The sequence below is a fragment of the Crotalus tigris genome, unplaced genomic scaffold (assembly GCF_016545835.1).
Source record: "Crotalus tigris isolate CLP2741 ecotype Arizona unplaced genomic scaffold, ASM1654583v1 scf7180000017881.257975618366:2651188, whole genome shotgun sequence".
Classification (NCBI taxonomy): domain Eukaryota; kingdom Metazoa; phylum Chordata; class Lepidosauria; order Squamata; family Viperidae; genus Crotalus; species Crotalus tigris.
In genome coordinates this window covers 248,060-271,068 of record NW_024096698.1, presented here as the reverse complement: position 1 = coordinate 271,068, position 23,009 = coordinate 248,060, and the positions used below count along the sequence as shown (strand labels likewise).

At 36.6% G+C, this 23,009-nt stretch overlaps 1 protein-coding gene across 3 annotated transcripts in view; it reads right to left on the bottom strand.

Annotated features, from left to right (window-relative positions):
* Window positions 1–23,009, bottom strand: part of FANCC (FA complementation group C) — a 68,822-nt gene that overhangs the window by 45,652 nt on the left and 161 nt on the right. Inside the window, exons 1-4 of one of the 3 annotated variants that reach the window (XM_039343877.1) lie at window positions 21,948–22,072; window positions 13,690–13,862; window positions 12,540–12,624; window positions 10,261–10,355 (exon numbers count right to left, since the gene is read on the bottom strand). In XM_039343877.1, the coding sequence (XP_039199811.1) occupies window positions 10,261–10,355; window positions 12,540–12,624; window positions 13,690–13,854 (345 nt within the window). In that variant the 5' untranslated portion in view covers window positions 13,855–13,862; window positions 21,948–22,072. Of the gene's footprint in view, window positions 1–10,260; window positions 10,356–12,539; window positions 12,625–13,689; window positions 13,863–17,872; window positions 18,004–21,947; window positions 22,073–23,009 lie in introns of those variants that run through there. The other 2 variants (XM_039343879.1, XM_039343878.1) reach the window with 2 other exon arrangements.

Here is a 23,009-nt window from a genome sequence, read left to right as displayed (position 1 = left end):
TTCTGTTGCTTCTTATCTTATTGTTCTAATGAAACAATAGTACTCTTGGTATACCTGCTTAATATGCTTGATATTGGGCTTGAGTGACGGACAACATATTGAAATTAAATCCAGACGCAATGGATATTTGTAAAAAAAAAGAAAAGAAAACCAGATTCTGAATTAAGCTGAAACTTGCTCAGAATGCAGTTGTACTCCTCCCAAAGCAACAGGTTTGTACTTGGGAAGTGGTCTTGGAACTCCACTTGTCATTGGATTGAAAAAGGCACCTTTTCACAACGATAGCTAATGTGCTAGCTGCTTTTCTTCCTGCGTTAGCTGGACTTAGCAAAAATTATCCATACTTTTGTTACAACCCACTTTGATTGCTGCTGTGCTCTATGAAAATAGCAAATTGTTCAAGATGCAATGGCTAGCTACTGACTGGTGCAGTAGAGAGATTATATGATCCAATACTGAAATATCTGCATTGGCTTCCAAGTCAAGGTATTGATCACGGCATTGATCTAAAAAGCTGTAAATGCCTATTTTCTCAGAGAAGAGATACTTTGGCTACTTAAATGAACAGGGAATACCTTTCTGAAGATATTCTTGCTACCAGACATTTAACAACTTCAGGTAATCCTTGACATACGACCATAATGGAACCTGCCTATTACGTCATGATAGTCATAAAATGTGACCAACCCAATTTGATGACATTTTTGGTGGTCATCATTAAGTGAATGCAGCAGTCATTAAGTGAACCAAAGATTCAATACGGGTGTGAGTTTGCCTAAAACTGGAAGTGTCAGTTTTTGGCAAAACCACTGTAAAATGCAATCACATGACCATGGGACACCGCAAATGGCAGTATTTCCAGCTGTACTGCTAAGTTCCCGAAGTTCTGTCATGAGATTGTGGAGGAGGCCCAACTATCGGAATGCATTATATTCTCACACTAATCACAACCTACCTGTACAATGTTTATAAAACTCTTACCAAAGAATAGAATAGAATAGAATAGAATAGAATAGAATAGAATAGAATAGAATAGAATAGAATAGAATAGAATAGAATAGGAAGGGACCATGGAGGTCTTCTAGTCCAACTCCCTGTTCAGGCAGAAAACCCTATACCATTTCAGAGAAATGGTTGTCCAAACTCTTCTTAAAAATTTCCAGTTTTGGAGCATTCACAACTTCTGGAGGAAAGCCATTTCACTGGTTTGTTGTTCTAACTGTCAGAAAAGTTCTCCTTAGTTCTAGGTTGCTTCTCTCTTTGATTAGTTTCCCTCCGTTGCTTCTTGTCCTGCCTTCAGGTGCTTTGGAGAATAGCTTGACTCCCTCTTATTTGTGGCAACCCCTGAGATATTAGAATAGCTCTAGGATGTTCTCTGCAATTCAGGTCATCTCAGGTATCAATAGTAGAATGAAAGATTTTGATCTTCCCTTTTCTCATTTTTTAACACAAAGACAAGTTTTGTCCTTTTCACTGTTTGGCACTTTAGCTGCTCTCCAAGATATCTCAAAGAGAATATAGACAGTTGGGCCAGATCATTAGCAACTATCTTTAGAACTCATTGAGCACGAGAGATTTAAACTCCAGCCAAGTATTCCCTGACTATGTTTCTATCAATCTAAACTTTAATCCTATTCCATCATCCTGATGTTTACAGCAGCTGCCTGATAGAATGTATACCCTCTTCTCAAAGAGGATGTAATTAAAAATAATAGTTTCCTTGCGACCGATTAACTATACCAGAGGTCTCCAACCTTTCCGAGCTCGAGGACCAGAGGAAAGGAGAGCAGCTTCAAAATTGGTGTGCATATGCACATACACACAGAGCTACGCACACTGGCGTGGCACTAGCAGCCCCATTTGTGCATGCATGAATGGGCCGCACAAACCACCCGGACTATCAGCGCAAGCGCAAATGGGCTGCGGACAGCCGCCCCTCACTAGCATCCCCGTTCATGCCTGCACACATGCACGAACGTGGCTGCAGGCGCTAGCATGAGTGGGGGGAATGTGCGCACACACGTGTGCACACCGGCCAGCCATTTCCACGGCCCACTGGCCAAGAGCCCATGGCTCGATCCCGAGCCACGGACCATAGGTTGGGGACCCCTGAGCTATATGACATCTTCACTGAGCAGTTCTCGTATTGCTTCTTTATTCAGAACATATCCAAAACTTCTCTTTTCACTCTTTGCCAATCTCAGTTTAACCTGAGTATTAACCTTTCTGGAATAATTTCTAGGCTACATGTATGTTTTGGGTAATTTGTTCACTTTTCAAAAAAAAAAAAAAAAGGTTCCCACTTAAAAAACTCTCTTGAAAGAGTTTACAATTAAAACTTACAATTAAAAGAACGTATGTATGTATCTGTCCAATTTTTTATTTTCATATCTTAGCTAATATTTTGTGTAGCTATATTGCTGACTGCTATTCCCCCCTCCCTTTGGAATTATTTGTTACTGTGCTTTCAGTAGCTTTTTCCTTTAGGAACTTCCCACCCACCTTGCGTTCTTTTCCCAATGATTTTTCCTGGCATGGAAAACTTTTATCAATGTTCTAAGTTTTATTAAAATGGGTTTTCTTGAAGTTCAGTGTATACAGTATATTTGACTACAGTCAGCCTCAGCTCTGATTACAATCAAGAATTCCAACATTACATAGTCTCTTTCCTCTTATGTCCACATTACTTTTACTTTAGCCAGTAAGCCTACCTATTGGTTAAGATCAATTTCAGGATAGCTGGTTCACTTTCTCTATCATTAAAAATGATGCAACTGCATGGCAGAAAAAAACATGCTTACGCTTTATTTCCTAATTAATGTCAGGGTAATATCTCCCAATTATTTCATCACTATTTGAAAAATTTTCAATTTGTTACCGGAAAGCATAATCCACATCTTTCTCTTTGTTGGGTCACACATCAATGACGCTTAAGGAGAAAAAAAAAGTAAAAGCCCAAAGCTTACTGTCGTAATTACAAAGTAATGGCTATTACTTTAGTATGTTAATTTAGTTAGCATGCAGAAAAGAAGTCTTGACTTACAAACAAAGATTTAATGCATGTTTCTGAATTCTACATTATTTGAAAATTATTGATAATAATTGCTTTTCAATACAATGATTGTGTTCGCAAATTGTGGTAAATGAAAAAGCTCAGTTGGAACTGAAAAGGAAAATTAATGAAGGAATAACCATCATAAAGATGGTAATTCTGATATGTTTTTAGAATTTTGTTTTTGTGAAGAAAGCATATGTAAGGATTTTTAGATTTCATGGCGATTATAAGCTTCAAAGATCTTTCCTTTTTAAATGGCTTCAAAACAACTTTATATATCTTGTTCTAATTTGATTTTATTTTTTTTGCTTTTTTTATAGTTGTTCTTTTAAATTGTCAAATGATTAGTCTTGAGACTAAGAATAGAAGCAAGGAATTGAAATCATTGCCAAGGAGAATACAGGGAAATGGCTGGTCTCTACACAATTGAAAATTGAACAGATATTCCTTAGTCCCTAAAAATTTAATGCTGTCTCTGTTTCTTGGAGGAGTAACTGGATACCCTCCCCCCAGAAACAACCCCTCCCAACCCTTTCATACAGATTCAGAGCAAAGTCTTGGTTAGAAACCATTCAGGTGGTCCTCAGGTTAAGAAAGTAATTAGGACTGGGATTAAGCAATGTGGTTGTAAAGTATCACGTGACCGCATTGTTTAACAACAACAATCTAGGCAGTCTCGGTTTCTGTTGAATTCCCAAGATGGACAAGTCATTAAGTAGGAAGCAGCAAGAGTCCCAGGTAAAAAGTGCAGTAGTGCCACAGGAGGGCAAGGGAGTCCCTGGGAAGCTCTATGAAGATTGTATGTAAATTGGCAGAGGGAGGTTCTATGGTGTGGCACATGAGTGCAGGGAGGCTGAAGAAAGGATGGCATAGGTCCACACAAGCACAGGAAGGCCTGGGGTCAGTCCAAGTGCCTCCAAGTGCAGGGAGGCCATGGGTCTGTGCAAGCAAAGAAAGACCCAAGGAGGGCATGGCAAGGTGTGCAGGAAGGTTGGGGGGAAGTTTACCACAGCAACTTGTGATATTCCCTGCTGGTTTTCCCAGTGATTTTGCTTGTGGAAAGCTGGCAAGAAAGATCGCAAATGACAACAGCATTATTGCAGGGTACTACAACAGCTGTAACTTCAAGGATCAGTTGCAACTTTGAACAGCTATTGCACAGGTGCTAACTAAACAAGGATTACCTGTATTCACTAAGCAAAGAGCACTTCAAATGTTGTTATTGTATGAAATTAAACCATGATTTAGTTAAAGAAATGAAGTCACCTGTTATGCTATAAACAAATGAAAGAATGTGACATGCAAACTATGCTTAATAGAAACTTGTTTAGTTTCACAACTCATGAGAAGGAATGAAGCTGCAACAGTTTACTATGAATTATTAAACCAGGTTTTCATAATTCAAAACAGATCTCAATTTTAATAAGTATCTCAATAGAACCTGCATTAACAGGCTCAACTTCACATATTTTTAGTATTATTCCTCAAAATAAACTACTATTCCATCATAATCCCCAGAGTATGTAATTATAAAGCATGCACCTAATTGTCTAAACAGAAAATGTTTTAGCCTTCCGGTTTTGCACAGTAGTGCAAGTAGCTGAGGGATCACGGTGCTCCGCACTCTATGGCTGATTGTCTTTTGTTTGGGGACCCTAAATGGGCCTATAGTCGCCCTGGAGAGGCGACAAAGGAGGGAAGCCCCACCAACCGCGGAGTGGTCATTTGGGAAAAGCCCTCCAAAAACCAACAGAAGAAAGGTTAGCTTTACTCCAGTCTAGCTCAAGCTACAAGCAGCCGAAGCCAAAAAGCACTAAATTAAACTTGATTGGAAACAATGGGTTTGGAACTGGGTAAGAATACCGATTCTCTCTCTCCTACTTGATAATTGATTTCCTGAAAAAAACAACCCAAGAAGCAAAAATCCTCCGAAAGTGAGAGGAGGGGGATTTTTGCTCCACCTTTCCACAGATAGAAGCGGGGAATTAAATTTTTATGAGGGACAGAAATATACTGAAATGAAATGAATGTTGTTGTTAATTGCGAAGTTATTTCCGACCCATCGCGACCCCATGGACAACGTTCCTCCAGGTCTTCCTGTCCTCTACCATTTTCTGGAGTCCATTTAAGTTCACACTACTGCTTCAGTGACTCCATCCAGCCATCTCATTCTCTGTCGTCCCCTTCTTCTATTGCCCTCAATCTTTCCCAGCATTAGGCCCTTCTCCAGTGAGTCCTTCCTTCTCATTAGGTGGCCAAAGTATTTGAGTTTCAACTTCAGGATCTGGCCTTCTAAAGAGCAGTCGGGGTTGATCTCTTCTAGGACTGACCGGTTTGAACGCCTTGCAGTCCAAGGGACTCGCAGGAGTCTTCTCCAGCACCATAGTTCAAAGGCCTCAATTCTTTGGCGCTCAGCCTTTCTTATGGTCCAACTTTCACAGCCATACATTGCAACTGGGAAAACCATGGCCTGGACTATACGCGCTTTTGTTGGCAGGGTGATGTCTCTGCTTTTTAGTATGCTGTCTAGATTTGCCATAGCTTTCCTCCCCAGGAGCGTCTTTTAATTTCTTGGCTGCAGTCCCCATCTGAGGTGATCTTGGAGCCCAGAAAAATAAAATCTGTCACTACCTCCATTTCTTCCCCATCTATTTGCCAGGAATTGAGAGGGCCGGATGCCATGATTTTGGTTTTCTTAATGTTGAGTTTCAAGCCAACTTTTGCACTCTCCTTCTTCACCCGCATCAAGAGGCTCTTTAGTTCCTCTTCACTTTCTGCCATTAGGGTGGTATCATATGCATATCTTAGGTTGTTGATATTTCTCCCAGCAATCTTAATTCCATCTTGTTTCATCTAGCCCTGCCTTTCTCATGATGTGCTCTGCATATAAGTTAAATAGGCAGGGTGACAGTATACAGCCTTGCCGGACTCCTTTTCCAATTTTGAACCAATCAGTGGTTCCGTGTCCAGTTCTCACTGTTGCTTCTTGACCCACATATAGGTTTCTCAAGAGACAAATAAGATGGTCTGGTACTCCCATCTCTTTAAGAACTTGCCACAATTTGTTGTGATCCACACAATCAAAGGCTTTAGCATAGTCAATGAAGCAGAAGTAGATGTTTTTCTGGAACTCCCTAGCTTTCTCCATGATCCAGCGTATGTTGGCAATTTGATCTCTAGTTCCTCTGCCTCTTCGAAATCCTGCCTGTACTTCTGGTAGTTCTCGATCCACATACTGCTGGAGTCTAGCTTGTAGGATTTTAAGCATAACTTTACTAGCATGTGAAATGAGTGCAATGGTGCGATAGTTTGAACATTCTTTGGCATTGCCTTTCTTTGGAATTGGAATGTAAACTGACCTTTTCCAATCCTGTGGCCACTGTTGAGTTTTCCAAATTTGCTGGCAAATTGAGTGTAGCACTTTTACTGCATCGTCTTTTAAGATTTTGAATAGCTCAGCTGGAATACTGTCACCTCCACTAGCTTTGTTGTTGCTCAGATTTTCTAAGGCCCATTTCACTTCACATTCTAGGATGTCTGGTTCGAAGTCAGTGACCATCTCATTGTGGTTATCTGGGATGTTAAGCTCATTCTTGTATAGTTCTTCTGTGTAGTTTTGCCATCTCTTCTTAATCTCTTCTGCCTCTGTTAGGTCTCTGCCATTTTGGTCCTTTATCATGCCCATCTTTGCATGAAACGTTCCCTTCATATCTCCAATTTTCTTGAAGAGATCTCTGGTCCTCCCTATTCTGTTGTTTTCTTCTATTTCTTTGCACTGTTCATTTAAGAAGGCATTCTTATCTCTTCTAGCTACTCTCTGGAATTCTGCATTCAATTGGGTGTATCTTTCTCTTTCTCCTTTGCCTTTCGCTTCCCTTCTTTCCTCAGCTATTTGCAAAGCTTCCTCAGACAGCCATTTTGCTTTCTTGCATTTCTTTTTCTTTGGGATGGTTTTAGTTGCTACCTCTTGTACAATGTTGCGAACTTCCATCCATAGTTCTTCAGGCACTCTATCAGATCTAATTCCTTAAATCTATTTGTCACCTCTACTGTATATTCATCAGGAATATGATTTAGTTCATACCTGAGTGGCCTAGTGCTTTTCCCTACTTTTTTCAATTTAAGCCTAAATTTTGCAACAAGAAGCTCATGATCTGAGCCACAGTCAGGTCTTGGTCTTGTTTTTACTGACTGTATAGAGCTTCTCCATCTTTGGCTGCAGAGCACATAGTCAATCTGATTTCTATGTTGACCGTCTGGTGATGTCCATGTGTAGAGCCGTCTCTTGGGTTGTTGGAAAAGAGTGTTTGTTATGACCATCGTATTCTCTTGACAAAATTCTATTAGCCTGTGCCCTGCTTCATTTTGTACTCCAAGGCCAAACTTGCCTGTTATTCCGGTTATCTTTTGGCTTCCTACCTTAGCATTCCAATCCCCCATGATGATAAGGACATCATTTTTTGGTGTTAATTCTGTAAGGTGCTGTAGGGCTTCATAGAACCGGTCAATTTCATCCTCTTCAGCACCAGTGGTTGGGGCATAGATTTGGATTGAAATGAATATAAGACTTAAATCTGGATAAGTGTGAAATTGGTGGAATTAGTTAATCTTTCTTGGCAAAAGATTATTGATGAAAACAAGGCAATTGCCTGTTTTGAAAACTGAAAAACGAACTGGTGCTGTTATCTAGTGGTGGATGAAAATATACAATTATAGATGCTGTAATACAGGAACTGGTAAGCCCAGAAAAAGATAACTTGTTTTTTTTTGACCTTTAACACTTTAACTAAACAAAGAAAGAAAACATTTTGGGCTATCTATAATGCAAGAACCATAAAACCTAGGAAAAAAATTGACCTTCCTGGATTATAAAGACTTATTGAACTGTGAGTCTAAAGCTCTAAAGGAAAACTTTGATTTTTGGCTATCACAGAACATCAGAGATCTGCAGAAAAAACATATCAAGAAAAAACAAATACTTTCCAGGAGTAAATGTATATGTTACACTAATATAAATGACAATGACTTCAAAGCATGAGGAAATTAAAAATAACTTTGAAAATTTAAACGAACACATCTTCAATTTAACTTCGCAACAAAAAAACTCTCAGAAAATAAAAAAGAGAGCGATCAAGTAAAGCAGACAACTGAACATAAACCAGAGGAAAGAGATCTAAAAATGGAATTCAACAATGGAAGGAACTATGATTTAACTCAGGTGGAAAAAACTTGCAGGAAATATTGGACATGGAAAAGACAACTTATACTTCAAGATTGCAAAGTCTAAGGACAAGAAAAAAGATTCAACAAAATGGATTACAGAGCTGTCAGGAGAACTACGAGAATTTGAGAGACAAAGAAATGGTAAGAGAAACTAAGAGAGAAAGAAAGAGATTTTCAAGGAATACAAAGGGGCAAACATTCCCATAAAAATACCTTACTTGACTTGTCTCTTGTACTTACAACAACATCTACAAAACTATGGGAAGACCTTTTGGTCCAGCGGAGATATTGATTAGGAAAGATGTTTGGCAAAAAAAAAAAGGCTAAAATTAGAATTAAGAAATTATGGTGGGACTTATCAGATGGAATATTCAAAGATTAAGCACCTGTTTGAATCTGGTTAAAGAAATAAAATTTTGTATATAAATGAATTTTAGTTTAAGAGCGATAGACTCCTTAAGTAACAGTATTTTTTTATGATATGAGAAATATAAAAATGTTAGGATGATTTATATGAGGGAAATATTTTAGATATTTTAGGCGCATGATCGACCGACATGGCGCACCTTAGTGTACCAGGGTTGCCAGACATATGAACACAGAAGGACAATCTTGGCACAAGAGAAGCGAGCACTCTGCAAAGCCAGAAGTAACAGTGTCTACATTTCTTTGTTCAGTATATGGCAGAACATTCCGTGCTAACATTGGTCTTATTAGCCACCTACGGACACATCGTTGATGGCCCATAGCCCACAAGATGTCAAGGTCTTCATCGAAATCGATGGACGAACAACAATTTTAGATACTCAAATGTAATGGATTTTGAGAAAATTTCAATTAATAAAAATGTTTTGAATAGTTTGAAAAGATTAGCTATGGATTTATTAGACTGAATACTTAAAGATTAAATATTTGTTTGAATATGGTTAAAAAGAATAGAAAAAATTTAAATAATAACTTTAAAAACAGGATCTATGTTAAGGTGATTAAGATGATTAATTAGAAAAGAAGCTTCACAATGATGTTGTTACTAATAGAAATACTAGAAAAATGTTTATATTCAATTGTTATCTATTAAAATACTAATAAATGTACTAATTTAAGGTTTATAAATGAGAATATTATTGGAAGAAGATAAAATCAAGGAAAGCTACTATGTGGTTTACCGAATTATAGAGACTAATTGTTATTGATTGTTTGTAAATATAAACCCAGACAACATACTGTTTACCAAATATTGTGATTATGTTAAAAAAATTAATAAAATATATTTTAAAAAAAGAAAATATTTCTGTATATGAGCTAATCTCTTTTACTTAACGATGGAATAAATTGATCAGGCAGATTTTTCTTTTAAAAATGGTTCAAGTAAATTAAGAGAGGGGGTTATTTAGGAAAAAAGTGCCATCAGATTTTACATGAAAGGCTGTGCAATGTAAAATTCAAGCAATTGCAGATTCATTTAATTCAGAACTATCTAAAAAAATTATGTTGCACACAAGTGTTTTCTTTAGCTGTCTGTGAATAAAATTTGGATACAATTAGTTTCTCCCAAGGCTAGAAAGATTAAACAAAAACAAAAGCAAAATTATAGATCATATATAGTTTTCAAAAAAAAACAAGGGCTTCTATCCAGTTTGCCTTATTTTTCCCCTAATTGAAAGTTTGCTTTTATAGCACTCTCTTGCTTGCTGATTTGTGGACTTTGTTCTTTACTTAAAGTTGCCAGAATCTAGGCTCCATTCAATTAAGGGCCATTAAAATTACTTTGGTTTTAAACACCACATTTTTTTTAATGTTCAAAATGAGAGACAGCAGAGTTTGTACTTTAATTAAAGGAGAATATATTTCAATACAATGTGAATCTAGTATGTCTCTAGAGTGGTTTCCAAAAATGACACAGTGTCTATATGCTGTAGATGCTGCACCTTTAAATAATTAAGTTAATGTAAAGCAGCTGAGGGGAGGATTCATTTGCTTACTTGTATCCAGCTGTTGGCCTTCAATTCCAGAGGGTTCTGTGGTTCACCACTGTACAGACAACATAAGCAGCACATCAGAATCTTCTGGCATTCATCTGTGGTACCAATCCAAATAAGGATATTTTTTTTAAAAAATATCAAAGCAGAACAAGAAGATTCTTTTGCTCATTTTAATAAACAAAAACAAACAAACAAACAAAAAACAAGGACAAAGTAAATCTTTATGGTTATTTTTCTTCTATTCCATTCTTTCTAAGCCATTCCATTCATCACATATAGACTATTTCATTCTTCCTTCTCTTAATATAAAACATATTTTTATGTATTTGGAGATGGGTTTAATTGATTGTCTTGCTGATTCAATATGAACCTAGTTAATTGTGACAAACTTAAATCTGATCCGTTTCAATCTAGCTAGCTTGTTCTGAATCAAGCCACCTTATTTTTTGCAACTTATTTTATTGATAGTTTTATCACAAAATGTATTTATATACATAGAACAGTTTTATGACATTAAATTCAAATTTGTGCATTGTTTTATTTTTCTAACATAAAAACTAACCCTGAATATCTCTTTCCTCATAAATAATTACCTTCATCAAAACAAACAGGTCCCCTAAGGGTCTTTACATTAATTTTTGCCTGGTAAATAAGCAGCTGTCAAAGCAAAATGTTTGCTAGAGAAGACTATTTGTTTGGGAGATGCATGCAGCCCAGCTCCCCTCAACCACTATTGACTGTACTCCCCCAATAAAATGAAATTTAGAGCCGCCATTTTACTGCTCCATTTTCTGTGCTACTGACAGCAATGAAAGAAAAGCCGATATAATAAAAGTACTCAAAGGTTGGTGTATTGAAACCTTTAATTATAACTGTTCTATTAATAAAGAATTCCTCTCAAATAGTCCAAATTCAATCATTCAAAACTTGTCACCCTATAAAAAAAACCCTGTAAAACTGTATGTTAAAACTCTATATGTATTAATAACCATTTAAATCCTAAGACAATTTTGCTGTATTAGATACTATTTCCTTACAATGGTATCGTATGTGAAAGGATTTTGATGTGCATGGTTTCTTCACAATGATATAGCAAGTGTTAAAGTAGGACCATTGTTACCAGTCCTGCTTGTTTATGTGTTTACATCAGTATTATATTGCCAACTGCAGAAGATAACCTACAAATTACAAGAAGCCCTTGAGTTATGACCATTTGTTCAGTGACTGTTTAAAGTTATGGTGAGTCTGAAAAAAATCATACCTTCTCTTGGTTTCTGAAGTTACAGCCATTGCAGCCCCCCTTGCGATCAAAATTTGCATACTTGGTAACCTGCCGACATGACTGCAGGGATGTTTCATCTCCCCCACCCACCTATTCTCCAAAACATCAGAGGGCAGGACAAGAAACAATGGTTGGAAATTGATCAAAGAGAGAAGCAACCAGGAATTATGGAGAAACTTCCTGAGAGTGAGGACAATTAACCAGTGGAACAGCTTGCCTTCAGAAATCGTGGGCACTCCATCACTAGAGATTTTTAAGAGGCTAGCTAGACGGTCACTTGTCTGAGATAGTAGGTTCTCCTGCTCAAGCAGGGGGCTGACTAGAAGACCTCCCAGGTCCCTTCCAGCTCTATTCTATTCTATTCTATTCTATTCTATTCTATTCTATTCTATTCTATTCTATTCTATTCTATTCTATTCTATTCTATTCTATTCTATTCTACTCTACTCTACTCTACTCTACTCTAATTTCCCCCTCATTTCTGCTCTTCTGGCTCCCTGCACTCTGTAGCCCCTATTGCCCCATGCTTTGCATGCCCAACTGACCTTTACCATCTTCTTGCTCCTACTACATGCCCAGCCTGGTTCTCTGCAAGGCAGCCTTGCACAGTCAGCAGCTGCCTCGCAAAAGACTTGATCAGGCACGCATTGCTTAACGATACAAGTTTCAGTCCCAATTTCCATTGTAATTCAAGGAGTACCTGTATATAAATCTGCTCTTATAAATCTTTGGATTCTATAAATATTCCTTATGATCCATTTTAAAACTCTGTGAATGGATTTTGTTTTTTTCAAGGCCCTTTGACGAATTATTTTTTCATTATTTTGGGCAACTGTTGTTTTCATTACAAAATCCTTGACTGTAAACTTGATGCCAATGAATGTATATGGTTTTATGCTAGATGGACCACTGTCTGATACTTACACTGAAAGTATAATTTTAAGAAACACTCCCATAATTATCAATTATTTTAACAAAACAAGTTATAAACACTCACCATATCCAATGACAAAAGGATTCCAACAGAGTCTTCCCAATAACTGACCAATTAATGGAAATTTTTGAACTGCAGTTGTCGAGTTCTAAAATTAAAGAGAATGCTTAGTCTTGAAATTAGTGCGTGCCAAAACATATTGACTGCCCACAACGATAAGGGATTGGGAAAATGAAAATTAAGGCCAGAGCATCTTCAGAAGTAAGTGCTGCCTAAATGTAGATAATACTCAAGATACAGCAGTAATAGAGTCTGCTCATTATGATCACATAACAGCAAAGATAATAATCACTTCTCACTACAATCACTTCTCACTACACTTCTCAGATTTGATCCACATTTGGAACAATCCCTAGACATTGTAGAGTCAAATACAGAAGGCCCATCTGAAGCCCAATTTTATAAGTAATTCAGTACAATTAAAAAATTTCAGGGGAAAAAGTTATGTCCTCAGAAATATAGGCAATTGCTAACAAAATAATTTTTTCAGTAGCTAATCTGCCACTTGTTATTTTATTAAAAATACTTTCCTGACCATTTACATTAATTTTATACGTTAACTGCTTATTATCAACAAAATATATTTTAGTGCACACAGCATATAACAATACCCTAATTAATTGCAATTTGTCTTCTACAAATTATTGCAACCTAATAATAGAGAAGCAAAATAGCAGCAGCAAACTAGATATTTACCTGTGATAACACAATGGTGATCTGAAAACATTTTGCAAGCAGTAACAATAAAGTTAATAAGCCAGCAGACTCCATGGTTTAAAAGGTCACTTATAATTTTATAAGTTAAGGATCTGTATCTAATGGAATATGTGACCTGAGAATAAGAATTAAATGCTTGTTTATTTTAAGGTATTTTTAAAAAGCTTGCTGCATTGAATAGGAAATCTCATGTGAGAATATAACCAATCAAAAAGAAAAGGCTCATTTCATAATAAATCAGGAACACAGGAAACACATTCCTGTTTGCATTACCTATGGCTGTTTCTCCAATTTGCTTCTATGATCCAGTAATACATTAGGTCAGTACTACAAGGCTCTCTGCTACTGTTAGCTTTTTATCTTGTCAAAATGTGGGGTGCAGAATGTTTCTGTAACAGTCTTCAAAACAGTTCATTCTTTCAGTTAATTCACTTACCATATGTTTCAAAGCTCCATAAATCTGCAGGAGAAATTCCTGTAATTCAGGCAAGTGAAGGCAGACATCTTGCTGAGATTCTAAAGTGGTGATCTGATCCCACTGAAGAGTCTTGTTCAGCCAAAACTCAATGCTTGAGTTAGAGACTCCACTATCTTCAACCATTCTGTCATCTTAAAAAAAAAAAAGGGGGGGGGGAAACAAATGAAAAAAGACTTTCTCTTAGCAACTATTAATAATTTTTATTACATTATGAGATACTGAATTAAAAATATGTACAGCTTTTATGATGAGATGCATTACCATAGTAGTTCCTAAAAGGAAATGGCTTTGTGTGTGAAAACTAAGAGGGAGGGAATAAAAAGCAATCCTTATATCAAAATGCTAGCACTTGTCCTTTTGTTTTTATTTACTAAATAATATTTTATGACAAGAACAGAAAAATAGAATTGTTACCAATGATTAAGGAAACATACACTGGCATGCAAAATCCATAGCCAGCAAGAAACAAATGCAGTCAGGATTCAACTTTTAAACTAAGGACATCCTTGAGCTGCAATACTTCATCCAGAAACCACATGTTTGGAACAAAAGAAACACTGTTAATTCTCAGCATTCACAAATCCAAAAGCTTTTAAAATAAAATGAATCATAAATGTCCATATAATATGCATATTGACCATAAACTAAATACAATTCTTGCACAGAAGGGGTAACTCCTTCCTTCTATCCTTCCTTCTCTCCGTCCCTCCCTCCCTCCCCACTCCCTCCAATGAAATACAGTCCAAGTTCCCACCCTACTCTTTAACCAATTTAGCTGGACATTTTATACAAATAATTCCAAGAATTACCATTTGGTGCATATTGGTTAGCTTATAAACATGATCCTAGTTCAATACATACTCAAGGGGTTTAAAGATTGGCAAGACAGCAGTACTGTTCATAAAGATTTTTCATAGCTTCTTCCACCCTTAAGTCTTTTTTCTCCCACTTCCCACAGGTATAACTAATGAAGACAGAGTAGATTTCTTATAAATGTTGTACACCCATCTTTAACACAATTTTGCAAATGTCAGATCCCCAGATGTTAAATGTACATTCATAAGTAATGTTACTAATTCTGCAAAGATTAATATAAGATGACCCTTAAAGAGATAATTTTTAACAGATTAGTGAACAAATACAATTGAGCCCTGTATGGTTTCAGAGAAAGCTGAGGGCTGTGCCTGCCAATTTACTGCATGGTAGTTTCTCAGTTTACAAAATAGTAAAAGAAAAAGGCTTAAAAGGCTTTTACAATGAATGAAATCTTGGTGCTACAAAAACATAAAAATTAATAGGCAAATCCCTTTTTCCATTTCATTTGAAATATTTAATATACCTGCATACTTCCCAATAGGCCAAGAAAAACAATGATTTCACTCATACTATGCATGCCACTCAAACATTGGTCTAGCCCTTTCCAAGAGGCTAGCAAAGATCTATACTATTAAAACTAAGTGAAACCAAGGAAGGAAATGAGAACATTTTGGGTAGGGAATGTTTAGGCAGAACACTTTAAAATCAAAATGGCGCTATGTGCATTTAACTTTGGTGGCACTGAAGAATGGAAGGCATCTGGGCTACTAAGGAGCTTCACGCATACACCCCAAGGCACAAAAATAACTCAAATGCCTTCAGTAACTGAGATAACAAAACATTTTAGAAACTCATGCAGATTTACACAAAGCCAGTCAGGACAATCTACAACCTTAATGAAAGCATTTCAAGGAAGTAAGAAGACCAAACTGATGTCTTGAAAAGGGATTCTTTTAAAAGGAAATGAGTTGGCAAAGATTCTTCTGACTTAATACTCAGAGATGTTCAAGGTGAAACAACAGGATTCTGTTCATGCTATAAAAGCAGTTGAAAAATGACCCACAGTATAAGGTTGCTTGGCACATTAGTTCTTAATAGAGTTATTAGCCATAAATTATGGATGGGAATGATCGTGTAACCTATGCCTTTGAAGCAAAAAAATTACTCCTTCTAGTTTATTTTCTGTTTTCTTAATTAATATTTATGCTGCTATAGATACGAATATCCTCTTCTCCAATTGTATAGAGCCCACTACTGACTGAGATGTTCTTGATAATTGTCATTCCACTCAAGTTACTTTAGCCTTTCTGGAAGAGAACAAAGTAGACCTTTGCTCCTCCTACTTCAGGCAAATTCTTGTTGTTCTCTAGTTTTAGAAGCAGGATACCCTGCAGAGCAATGAGGTATTTGTTATATCCTTCAGACTCAGGAAGCAGCATTTCTAACATGGAACAGATTTATATTGAGTGAATTCTCTGGATTAGGGTCTGAATTGTAACACTTTAGTTACAATTTACATCAGTAACTTACGTTAATAGTTTTAAAGGCAATCCACCAATCAGTATCAATTATGGTCTGTATATTTAGAAATATCAGATCTGGGCTGAGAAAATCTAATAGATAGACAACTAATAGATATCAAAGAGCTAGGTTTTCTTTATCTGGATTTTTGCAACCCAAATCTATAAATGTTTGTTATAAAACAAAATGATAACAGAAGCATTTAACCAATATATTAAACTGATAAATTTTAGAATGTATTCTCTGAGTAAATTATCTTTAGTCAAACTCAACACCTGGATTATTTGGACATATTCATATAATTTTCTTGGCAACAGTACAGAAATTGTTTGCTACTAAGCTGTTTTTGGACTTCACATTCCAGTCTAGACCCTTAGGAATTCACTGAGCATTTTTTTCCAAAGTGGACAATTAGTCATAGGGGAGGAAATGGCATCACACAGTAAGAACAGACTACAGTACATATTTCCTTTCAAATAATATTTTTTAAAAAGTATAGTGTATAAAACAGAACAATCCATAATTTTATATTTAATAACAATAATTATAATGTTAATCAATAAGATCATTCCTTTATTTAAAAATAATAATAAATCAAGAATGTATCTAATGATGATTTTGCAAAACAGGAACCACAATTTAAAAACTCTTTTTCCCCCACTGTAATTCCTTGTTCCAGTCCTTCCAGGCAGACTTATCTTGAGAGATGAGAAATCTTTAGAATATTATTAAATATGGCATAGATAATTGTAATACAGCTCAATGCTGAGTATTTTATCTTAGTGGAAATACTTTCTTCTAATGCTAAGTTAGATATAATACAATGAAACAAAATTAGAAAAGCCAAATTGTTTATAATTCAGATATGAAAACATATAATTTATGATGTAACAAATGGGGGCTTGAATGAAATAAAAAAATCACATGGTAAAACTGGTATTTTTAATGAAATATAGAGTGCTTTCATTAATATATTGATCAAATAAATGTTTAAAGTTACTAGAAATGCTAATTTTGAATTTACAGTTGAAAATTTGAAACACATGCCTAAAAAAATATCCAAGTATGAAATATTATATGCTGTATAGTCTTCCTTTAGATACAGAAGATGCTCTCATTATCAAAGGCAGCTGAAGCTTCTTAACCCCTCCCCACCCCACCCCCCAAAAAATCAAAATGTAAAACTCTAAACTAAAATGTAACAATACCATGTGCCCTAAGAGGGCACAGTCTACATTCTAATGTATAAACCCCTGCATATTTCAATTACAAGTGAATTTAAAAAAAAAAAAAATCTAATTATTTTGTACTGCTCAATAGAAAAAGCAGGTCACAATGGTCTATTTTGGATAAAAAGCAGTAAGGAAGCGAAAAGCATTTACATTTCTCCATGCAATACTTCTCTAAAAATTCTATTGCAGTTTTTTTAAGGAAATGAAAAAAAAAAAACCAAGAAAGTCAAATGGTAAAAAATCAAAGTAACTGGCAGAAATGTTTTAAAATATATATAATCTATCTGAGTGGAATCAGATGGTATTATCCCATTCCATGATGAAGGCTGAGAATTAGGCTCCAACTCTAGAATTATTTCAAGGGCCTAGGTTTCTAAATATTCCACGATGAAGAAAAAAATAATTAAAGTTCAATGATCAGCAGAATCAGTGTGTGCAATGAATGCACAAAAGTGTCTTTCACACAATATGCTCAGGGTATTGCTGATAAAAGGACTTCCAGAACAAGAAATGGCAACGTTAAGACAGTTCTGCAAAAAGCAAAGCCAATAATAGCAGCAAAGAACCAAGACCTGGTAAGTAGACAGGTTCTTCGGCTTCTCTGGAGAAGGAGGAAAGGAGATCGCCCTCAGGTACTCCGGACAATCACTCCTTACAAGAAGCTTGCAAGATTGGTCTCCAGTGGGTTTTAAGCAGTAGAAGACAAGAGGATAGCCATCTTGCTCAAAGTATGGTCAGCATCTGTTAAAAGGATATTAAGTTTACCTATTTCCTTTTCTAATCACATTTGGAAATTCGTGTTAACTCCTTTTCAGCTATTAGATACCTTCGGATCAATGAGTCTGAAAATACTGGGTGAGTCAACAGAAACAACAGAAGAGGAACAGATTTCATCCAACAAGACAGAGAGAGAGTTAACACTGAAAGTGGAAAGACAATAAGATGATATGGAAAAGATATCTTATTGGACAGATAAAAGAAATTGGTTGATGCTTTAAAAATCTAAGGTGAATTACAAATAATAAATAGAGTGAACTTGATTTACAAAGGAGGTTTGTTAAAGCTTGAATCTTAGTATTAATTTAACACTAAGCAAATATGTATTGGCCTTTTTCAGAGTCTGATTTGGTGCCCTCCCATCAACTCTACTTGAGGCAAAAATTTCATGGTATTCCCTATTCAGAGAGGTAGAAACTCTCATCCATGTTCTCATACGGTCTCCTTTCTATGGTACCCCAAGATGTGCTATGATTGCCCCAATCATTTCCAAACAGAAAGGCCGTACAGATACATTTTATGTTTATTATCTTTGAAAGGATGCTAACCCTACACTCACATATCAGGATCTGTTTTTATTGTCCTATTATTTTTCCCTTCCCCTATAACAATTGTTGTGTAAAACTCTCTCTTTTTACTATACCTTTCTGTTGTAAAGCTGGTCGAAAACTGTAATAAAGCTATTTGGATTTAAAATTTCTAGCAATCCTTAATGGGATTTTTCCGACACCAGGACTGAAATGATGATGTTTTATGGATTTGTTTATAGATAACAGGTGGAATGAAGAGATAATTGGTTGTAAATTAAGAGGTGAAACGTTAAATTGTTCATAATTGTATTAAAGTTTGAAAGCCACTTCTTTATATATTTCTTTTCTCTTTATTGTGTCTTTTTCTTTTCTTTCATCTAATTTTTTTCCCTTTGCTTCACACTTTACACTTCTAGTATTTTACACTTTACACTTCTAGTATTAGTTTTTATTATTACAATTAAAATCTTTAATAAATATTTTGTTAAAAATGCTCATAGTAGTTAAATTCCATGTTATTTAATGCATTTTGCCTAAAATTATTACTCTTTTGGAGAAAGGATCTCCATATAATCTGGTCTAGGAGAAACACACTAATGCAGAGGCGTCAAACTGCCAGCCCATGGGCTGGATGCATCACGAGGAAACTGCGCCCACCTTATTGCCGGCAATGCAGGAAAAGTTCCAATACATCATGTGATATCACGTGACATCGCGAGTTTGACATGTCTGCCATCAAAGGCAATCACCATCTCGTCTGACTTGATCTTTTATCTTGGATTGTTTGCCTGATATGTTCACACACAATATTAAGATATCACATTCTTTAACAAAGAATTAGAGTTACATTTATACCATTTAGATAGCTGTATGAAAGATATTAAAACAAATACAATAGCAAAATATGGAGAAGCAATGAAATCTAAAGTTAGATCACATATTATCTCAAGAAAAGTGATTTAATTTTCATATTATAATTGTTTACTGAAATTGTTCACTGAACATCTTAGTCATTTGTGGATACTACGAAGAATGATGTTAGATTTTCAGGATTTTGTATAAATGCCATTCCACAAGAAGACCAAAATGAAAGTATTTGTTTAGCAAATCTATTTCCATCCAAGAGATGGCAGTGACAGATCATCTGTAAATAACTAAAACCAAAGGAGGAAATATAAGCTTAGGGCAGCCCCTAGACAAAATAAATTGCCAATAAGATGTTAACATTTGTCCAAAGAGTAGTTGTATTATGGCCATTGTTACTTTTAGATTCTTAAATTCCAGTTAAAACGTCTACTAGATAAAAGGTCTTTGTTCTACAACTGTTAATGAAAAATTAGAAATTATTCATTAAAGAGCTAAGCCAATAGAGAGAAATATGGCAAATGGATACTTGCTGGATGACTTTAGGCCACTCTCTCAGCTGAAACAAATTGTCATGAGAATCTTGGAGGGAATACTAAGTATACTGCTTTGAGTTCATGGGCAAAGGCAGAATATAAATCTAGCAGATAAATTCACCTCTCATTATCTTACCTACAGATATCTGTAGCGGATTGTCAATAAAAATAATCAGCATCCACACCTAAAAACTGACAATACACTCTGAATTTGGGTATTGCTTGCTTTGCTCTGAATTGAGGATTAATTGCTTTCCTTCATATAAAGAAATAGTTGTCATTTAAATACCATGCATGAACATTCCCAATTTCCACATTTTGGATTTAATTCCATAACACAGCATCTACCAGTCTTTAATGGGGGCAATATTTCTTGCAGGTAGGACGGTTCAAAATTCAGCAATAAACTGCACCGTAAAGTGAAGATTTGAACCTAGCTCTTCCTGGCTGTAGTTCATCAACTAACCTGGATATTCTTATAAGAAGGTCAAAAAGGTCATTCCTAATACTAGTTGGCTTGATCTTCACTTACAGAGATGATGAAAAAGAAAATGCCCCATTTTTAGCCTTTCTCTTACTTTGCAACAAAACAAAGCCAACTTGGTTCAATGTCTTGTAGGGAGACTACAACCATCAATAGTTATTAATCATGAGGATTATATACAGTATTAGCATAAACATGAAATGTATCTCAATAGCAGCTGCGGCACAATGCAAGCAAGTGCATTGTAATTGTTTCCTCATACATGGTATTATACATATATCTGATTTGCAACCTGCCCAGAAGCTTCAGTTTGCACAATAAGGGAAGAGAATGATAGGAAATATAATATCAAGCATTTATCTGATTTATAAGGAAGCGTATTTGTTCAAAGCATCCTTGAACAGGTTACTTAAATCAAAAAAGAATGAGTGGGGAGAAATGGCCATTGTCTCCCCCCCCCCAACTTTTCTTTACAGTACTGCTTTTACATGGTTCCAAAGCTAAGCAATTTGCTGCTATATCATTGTGCACAGAATTACAATATAGGATATGCTGTCCTTTCCTCCAGAAAAAAAAATATTTATTCAATTATTCTTACAAACTGTCTACTCCATACAATTCCAAGTGGCTTATAATGCTAAGATTACAATTACATGTAACCACTTCCAGCCAAAATGCAGCAGTATGCATAAATAACATCTTTCCATCCATAAAAATTTAACCAAACCAATAAAAATCATCTGTCAAACAACTGACAAAAGGACAGACTTTGGGCTCACTTTCCTGGTTTGCTGCAGGAATGGGAAGATATTAATAAAGAATATAATACATGAAGGTTTTAAAAATCTTTATAAAATCCCCTTATACTGTATCTCTTACTCCACTTCATTACATTCAAGGCACTGTTAAAATTTAAGAGATTAAATCATGTTTGATGCTAAACAATTCCTCCATGTGACAATACTGTGTGGTTCAGCAACAATTTTCACGACAAAATGTAAGGCTGTTGCTTAAATCATCCTCCTCTCTTGTATTTATTTGGCATGAGGAACTAGCATTAAGAACTAGAGGATAGGGCCCCCAGGGAAAGGACAATCCTTTCTATTTCCCATATCCCCTAATGCTACTCCAGTGAGTCATTGGAGGAAATCCACGAGGTAGCAAAACCGAACCATTCAACTCAAAGATCCAGACAAAGAGAAAATCATTAGAGAGCTTAGTGTTATGTGTTAGGGATTACAACACAAAATTGCTCACAAGAAGGGTGCCAGAAGAATTAAGATGGCCATTGCGACTATCCGCCTTTTGACTTTTTTGACACATATACTCCCCTAACCAAGAGTTCTGGAAGGGGAACACTAGCATTTCTCTCCGCTCTTACATGTTCAACTTTATGTAAAGACATACAAATAAAGCATTTCTGTTAGCAGAACAACAGCCAATAGTTCCACCTCACCCGTCGTGGTACCAAAACAACAGCCAGGCGGGTAGCATGAGCAGGATGACCCTGCTAAGACGCTACGAGGCCTTTGTACCAGCTCTTTCCCGGGAGCGAAGCGCGCTTTATTTCGTCCGGTGGCGGGAAAGCAGCTCGGCGTCGTTTCTTTCCCGCGCGCTCTCTGCCACGCCCCCCTCGCGGAGAGAGGCTGCGCGAGAGGCGCAAAATTCCGTTTTAGTTCTGCCCAGGAGGAAGTCGAGGGTATTTGGACTGAGGGGGTCGAGGAGGGTGGTGGAAGTACGAATAGCCAGGCAAATTATGCCCTTTCCTATGTCCTTCATTCTAGCCTAAATCTGCGGTTATCTTTTTTTCCTGCCATTCTTTTAAAGGGAAGTGCGCTATCACAACTACCTTTCTCCCTGTCATTTTCTATGCAAGCCCGGTTTTCCATCCCACTCCACGGTGGGGAAATAGTACAAGGCTGGAGACCTTCACGAGCTCCTTATTTTGCGAGGCCCGCTGATGCTCAGGCCAGCGCCGGAGAATGCGGGGGACAGACCGGCGTGGAAATCTTTGCGTGGAATAAGTTTTTTCCCACCGTTTAGGAGAGGAGAAATGCAATTGTAACGGGGAAGGAAGAAACCTAGAGGGAAAAATGTAAATTCTAGGAGAGCGAAGACGTCCGAATGATTCCCAATAATTCCGCGAGGGGCAAATGGGGTTATTCAACTCAGGAGAGGCGCTGAGCTCAAGTTCAAGGGGAAAAAATCAGTCTAGGGCAGGCGCTAGAAGTCGAAACCGAGTTAGTGACACATCAGTTAATTTGGTTCACGTACATCACATTGTGGGCAATCAATATTTACTCGAACCAGTCAGAAAACACACGGGTGTTACAATCCAAGCAGCTTTTACTGAAACGCAAGGAAATGCAAAGCGCAGCTCCACGAGCGCATTTCCTCCCCATTAAACAAAATGTGTGTGTGGGGGGGGTTCCCCTTCTGAATCAGTGCGCAGAGGAGCCGAGTCCGTGGCAGTATTCACCGCCGCTCCCTTTTTTTGTCCTTCCGTTATTTCGATATT